Here is a 6,408-nt window from a genome sequence, read left to right as displayed (position 1 = left end):
CATGCTTGGTTTTGTTTGTTTTCTTTTTAAACAAATAACATTAATGAGTTTGGACACAGCTGAACTTGGGAAGTAACTTCCTCAGATTCTGCTGAAATCAGCTAGCCAGCTTTGGAACTTATCCTGAATGCAGGTTTTTTTTTAACAGTTTGACCAGAAACATAGATTGTGAGGATGTTGGGACACACTGTAAAACCTTCCTTTTCAATAAAAAATTTTGCCACTGTGAACAGCTTGCTGTTTGCAGCAGCTATAAAGTCAGCAGCAGGGAACGGAAGATACTGCTGAACTTTTGCTCTGTTGAATTTCACAGGAAAAATGCTTGGATATCACAGTGCTAAGGATGAGAGAGAAGCCCAGGCTCAAAGTGACAACTGCCTTTGCATAATCTTTTTTCATTCTCCCTTTAGTAACAGAAGAACACTACTCCTGTGAATTTGTGCTAAATCAGGTGTGTGACACTTTCTATAATAGCCAGGCTAGCTATTGCATTCTGTTTGTACTTGAAATGCACCTTATGCAAGAGTTGAGCCCTTAGTTTTGAATTTCCATCATAGTCCACGTGCAGATTTTAGCAGTATGGGAACAATGCATCTTTCAGGTCTTTAAAAGATACTGTTCCTTTCTGAGTGAGCAGGGAGACAGAAAAGAGGAGGAAAACAAAGTTATTTTGGGATTCAAAACACATAAATATGTAAGGACTTACTTCATTTCAGCTCACTTTGCACACAGCTATTTCTGGTTCTATGTCAGAATGATTAAAAAAATTATATATGCACCAGTTTTATGTCATCTGTGTACTGCAATGTTATTTCCTAGTGTCTACCTTTGAAAGTGCCTCCATTTTGTCCTCTCTGCTAGCTTCGACTTCACATCAGAGAGGGGGGGTTTCAGTGGTTATTTATTTATTTTTTTTTTTGCATAGAAAAGGTAAGCTGAATTGCTGCAAAACTCAGTTTGTTCTTGTTCTTCTTTAGGTGAAAATGTCTGCAGCATGCGACTTCGTTGCACTCCACACTGGGCAGAAGATGCCTCTCATAGGACTGGGAACTTGGAAAAGTGAACGTGGCCAAGTAAGCAGAGACCAACACAATATTGTGCTCTCAACTAGTATGTGTGTTTTGTGCATCTCTTTGGAAGATCCCAGATCTGAAGCCTGGATCCTTCCCTTGAATAGTTTTAGGCTTAGGTCCCCTGGAGTCAGTGGAATGTATGTATATATTTGCATGACTAAGGCCTTAAGGCACAAAAGCAGCAGAATATCCTTTAAGACTTGTAAACCCAGGCCTCAGGCAGTGGTGCTCTGGGAGATGAATCCAGAAGGAGACCAATGAGTGAGGTGAGAGGGAAAATGCTGTGGCTGTAGTATGGTGCCTGACTCTTCCTCCAGTAAATCCTCAGGCTGCCAGTTTGCCCAGACATCGCTCTGGCTTGGGTGATGACTCAGCTGAAAGCATTATTTTGGGAGGCAAGAACCCTGGTTGTTCTTGTAGTAAGTCCTGTTGCAGTGGCCAGCCTGTGTTTAGCAGAAAAACAAAGAACTTGCTTGGATCATCCTGCTTTTAGACTAAGAAGACTAATGTGTCATTAGACATTCACTCTGCTTCTAAATACAATAAATTGGCAAACACCACACTTGGAAACAGTTCTGTGAGTTACTACAAACTGTCTGTGGGAATGTTTGCATGCTATGGACTGTGCCTCCTATTGTAATACTTCTCCCCCTTGTCTGTCTTTTTCTTTCTGTTTCATTTAATTAAAAGATAAATTCTTGGGGGAAGAGATTGCACATACTTGCTGTGAAAGGCAGTGTCCATTGCTTGGTGGAATTCTTAGCTGGTGTTGTTGTTGGTAATACCTTTTGGATTATGTGTGCCATTGCGTGTTTGTGCAGTAAATGTTGTATATCTTGCTGATACTCTTGCGTTAGCTTCCTGATAGTTTTTGGAGTATGTTGGATGACATTGTTCTCCTGACTAAAAGGGAAAGTTAAAACCCTTCTCAGGAGGTTGTGCTGTTCTCTCGTGCCAGCTAGAGGAAAAGGTGGGAAACAAGCTATAAAAATTAAATCTATTCAGAGCCACTTTATTGTTGGTCTTCCTGTCCAAACAACTGTCAGGACAGTGGATCTGTTGGGAATAGAAGCTGTGCTAATGTGGAAGCTGAGCTGGTGTGAGAGCTCAGTCAACCTCTTAAATGAGGACAAGAGTGAATGTTCAGCTCTGTCACTTAAAACATCAACTGACAGCTGAATTAAGTTTGTTAGACCGCAGGAACTTAATGGATGAATTTCTGTGTGCCCAGAGCAGTTTAATGTGCATTGTGCTAAAACAAATGCCTGAAACTGAACAAACAAGATATGAATGCATTGTTTGTTTTGTGCACTAAGTGTTCTGAGGAAAGTGCAGTCTTATAAAACAATCTGGAAAGATCCTGCTTGTGCATAGTTTAAACCTAATTCAGATGGATTTTGCCATAGTAAGCAGTATTTCTAGCAGCTCAACCCCACGTGGAATCCAGAGATGGTCTCTGGGGTTCCATGGAAATCAATGGGCGTCACTTCTGTGAAATATTAGCTATCTTCAAAGACTTACTCCTGGAATGCATTGAAGACATGATCTAGAAAGTGCAGTGAAAGTGACCAGAGTTACAGAAATTGCTATTATTCCTTTCATTTGGAACAAATAAATTAATATTTATCACTCTTCAAAATTGTTTGCATCATTTACATTGTTTTAAATGGAGCTTTGTCAAATACAGAAGCATAAGAGCAATTTGGCAGCGTCCAAATTATTTACCCTTAAAAGGACATGATGTATTTCAGAGAGAATAATTATAATTCTGATTTAAAGACTAAGGGCCAAAAACCTAGAGAAGCAGAAGAATACTAACTGATTGTATTTAGTCTGGTTGTTTCCCAGGTAGAAGCTATTTATCGAAAGCTGCTTTGTGCAAGGGCTGCATTAGAAGCAAGAGTGAAAGCAGATGGCTTTTAGATTATTGCAGGTCAATATTTTGCAGATTGTATTTTTTTTTCCTTGCCAAGCTGCTTTTCAGTCTTGACCTTACTCTCTTGATTAATTTCTTTATTATTGCTGTTACTATTCCTGATCCTAAACAAGCCTTGTCCTTGTAAGCCAGATCTTAGCAGTCCAGTAAAAAGGTGTCATCGTAGCCCTAGTTTCCTAGATGGTAGGAACAGGGCGGGGAGGAAATTGAGATGTAAATCCACACTGGAAGACTAACTTAAAATAATACAATGTTTTCTATCTTACATGATCAAATGCTAGAAGAGAAATTTGTTTTACATGTTGCCATGGAAACATGATGGAGGGCTATTGAACAGAAGGGAACACAGCACAGAAGCTTATGAGCTGGAAGCATGAATGAGTTCAAAGAGAAATCCATTCAGCCAGGAGCATCCAGAATACCAGTAGCATGTGTGGTTTGTTTGTTGGATTTGTTTTTGGTTTTGTTTTGGTTTGGTTTTTTTAATATTGAAGCTTGATTATCTGTAATCCTTTAATGCTTTGTTCTCTCAAGTGAGCCATGCTTTTAGTGTGGAGGTTGATCCCCACCAGATGAACAGTCTAACCTGCTGTGGCAGAGACTGGTTCTGTGGGAAAGAGAGATGTAGGGCTGAGGGAAGTTGTATTTTTCTGTGTGAAACTTCAGGAAAGCTGAAGAGGAAATGTGTACCTTAGAAAACCAGTTGGACTGAGAACTGGTGTCTTGTGACAGGATTGCAGCTATGAAGGAGACTTTAGTTCTTGAAAAGTTTGTTAGGCAATCTAGAGAATCCTTGTTACATGCACAAAAATTCACCACTACGGGTATATATTAAGGAAGGAACTTAAATTCCACATCTGAAGGATAGGAGGCAAAGTTCTGTTTCAGGGAACGTCGGCTCTAAGTTGGCATTACTTACGTGGTGGTCTGAGTTCCTTTTCAGCAGATTTTAGTACATTATGTACAAACTGTGATACAGCAACGCTTATGCTCTAGTTGTATTGCATCTGAACATCATGTGGACTGATCATCTGTTTTCTTCCTATTTCCTGTCAGCAAATGTACTTTGTAAATTGTAATTTGTAAAAAGTACCGTAAATTTTTCCTGTACCCAGGAAGTGCATGTACCTGTCTGAATATAATCTCAAAAATACAAAACTTTCTATTTAAACAAAATACTCTTCTTAGGTTTACATCTGTCTGTTATTAGGGTTTCCCCCCGTCCAAGAAATGCTTTTTTGCACGTTTTTTCTTGATTATTTGCCTTTTGCGTGGAACAGGAGCTCTCAGTTTACAATGGAATGCTTTACTAGACTGAGAGTAGTTTACACAAATACAAATGTTGCCCAAATCCAGACCTTATTTAAGTGATCAGTCCCAGTTTTTCAGTGCTTGGAATTTATCAAAGCAGTCTGATGTAGAAAAATGACCTGTTCATTGCTTTGCAGAGATGTGTTTGGAGTGCCTTATCCTCAGTTTTCTGCAAGGGGTGCCTACTTTTCATTTTACGGCAATTTTTGTGCCTGTTGGATTTCCAAAATGTATAGAGGAAATGGGGGATTAGTACAGACAAACACTGCTGGTTTTCCTTCCCTCTCTGCTTCTGCTCCACAGCTCTTACCTTTTTGGGGAGTGGATGTTAAGTCTTAAAAGCCTTTGATATGTCTCAAGCGATTTCAGAATTACTATGACCTTGACTGTGTAGTGACCTTCTGAGGAATGTCTTTGTCAAAGTGAAACAGGGACTGTAGATAGTCCTGCTAGAGAAAGGAAGCTGCTTACTTAAGTGCTGTAATAGAAGTGCTTTGTCATTCTGGCTAAGGGAAACTGGTCTACATTCCAGTTTTCCTCTCAAAATGCCAAAGAATGCAGTCAGAATATCCTGTGTCTGCCTTTACTGCTGTCCTTGATAAGAAAAATAAATAAAATCCACCAGTAGATCTTTTTCACATCTGATTCTTTCTTCTGTTTCTGTAGCATCTGAAAGCAGGACTGTACATGTCTTTAATTGGTATTAATAATTTTGTCAGCTTTAAAATTGAAAATACCAGTACTTTGCCTAAGTTGAAAGAAATCAGTCTCTAGCCTTGTGAACACATTTTTTTAAAGTCTTTGGACAAGAGAGACATAATCTCTATAAATAGATTAGGGCCCTATTGCATCGAGCCTCTACACAGAGTGATTTACAGTCTAGCACAGTCTGGAGAGACAAGTCAGAGAAGAGCAATGTGTAGAAATCACTGTACAGGTAAGATGTCGTCTTACTGGAGCACTGGAGATGGGCAGATGTAAAAGAGATCATGTGCTTGCTGTCCACTGGAAGTTAAATAAAATGGATTTCACTTAATGCTCATCAGCCTAACAGGAGATGATGACTACACTGAAATCTGTAGTAATTCTTGGTTCTTGCACAATCAGTTATGAAAAATCTTTATTCAAAAGCTATTTAAGAAACCTCAAAAAATTGCCATTCTGTGTTTCCTTCTTTGGTTTCTAGACTTGCTCCATATCTGAGGCCCACATGTGTGTGATTGTTTTGTGCTTGTGCTTCATTAGAACTTTCAAAAGCAGAAACAGATTCAAAGTACGGTGCCTTAATACCCAACTGTTCTGGCTTATGTGTAACAATATGGAGTAAGGATGTGTTACTGTTGGCAACACCTTCATTGTCACCATTGTGGAAAGCAAAACGCAAAGCTGGGAGCTTCATCGGAGATCCTCTGCAGGCTGGGGGTTAATATTCAGCAGTACAGTGACTTCTATTGTTGTGCAATCAGTGAGAATGAGGCATGAAGGAAAAATGTGCCATAAAATAGCGTTAGCTTAGAAATCAGGTGTGAGCAGTTGAATCAAACCCAAACTCTGTCAATTCTGTAGGTAGAAACAAGACTTTTCCTTTGCTGGGAGAGCAGAGCTGTCTTCTAGGCTCGGCTGACATTGATTGATTGGCCTGTTAGTTCCAGAAAGTTTGTCTTCCTAAGCCATGGTTTATTTGAAAACTGCTTCTTAAAGCTCACTTGATATTTAAGAAAAGTGTGACAATTCTAGTTAAGGAGGAATCCCTGTTCTCTCTGGGGAGTTCTTGCGTGCTTGGCCTGCTTGCATGCTCCATTTTCTTGTCACTCTTGGAGCACCTACTAGCAGTTAGCGCTTCAATCCCAAAGGCTGTGCCACAGGCAACCACAGCCTGCTCTGGGTCTCCTGACCTTATGTAGGTCTGTACTTTGGGGGTATTCCTCACTGAGTCCCTAAGATCTCCCCCTCACACACCCCCCAAGTCATTAGTCCCTTTCCACTGATTGCATTCAGTAATCTGTTTCTGATTACAGGTGAAAGAAGCAGTGAAATACGCTCTGAGTGTGGGTTATCACCACATTGATTGTGCTGCAGCTTACAGCA

General features: G+C 40.0%; 1 protein-coding gene across 1 annotated transcript in view; it reads left to right on the top strand.

The window, feature by feature from the left end:
* Positions 1 to 983: 983 nt before the first annotated feature.
* AKR1A1 (aldo-keto reductase family 1 member A1) overlaps positions 984 to 6,408 on the top strand; it is a 16,734-nt gene continuing 11,309 nt past the window's right edge. Inside the window, exons 1-2 of the mRNA XM_010171952.2 lie at positions 984 to 1,073; positions 6,339 to 6,408. The exon at positions 6,339 to 6,408 is cut by the window's right edge and continues 50 nt beyond it. Coding sequence (XP_010170254.1) covers positions 984 to 1,073; positions 6,339 to 6,408 — 160 coding nt within the window. The remainder of the gene's footprint in view (positions 1,074 to 6,338) is intronic.

This window comes from Antrostomus carolinensis, unplaced genomic scaffold (genome assembly GCF_000700745.2).
Source record: "Antrostomus carolinensis isolate BGI_N321 unplaced genomic scaffold, ASM70074v2 scaffold52647, whole genome shotgun sequence".
Taxonomy (NCBI): Eukaryota; Metazoa; Chordata; class Aves; order Caprimulgiformes; family Caprimulgidae; genus Antrostomus; species Antrostomus carolinensis.
The sequence above is the reverse complement of the archived record's forward strand: the minus strand, read 5'-3'. Positions and strand labels throughout refer to the sequence as shown.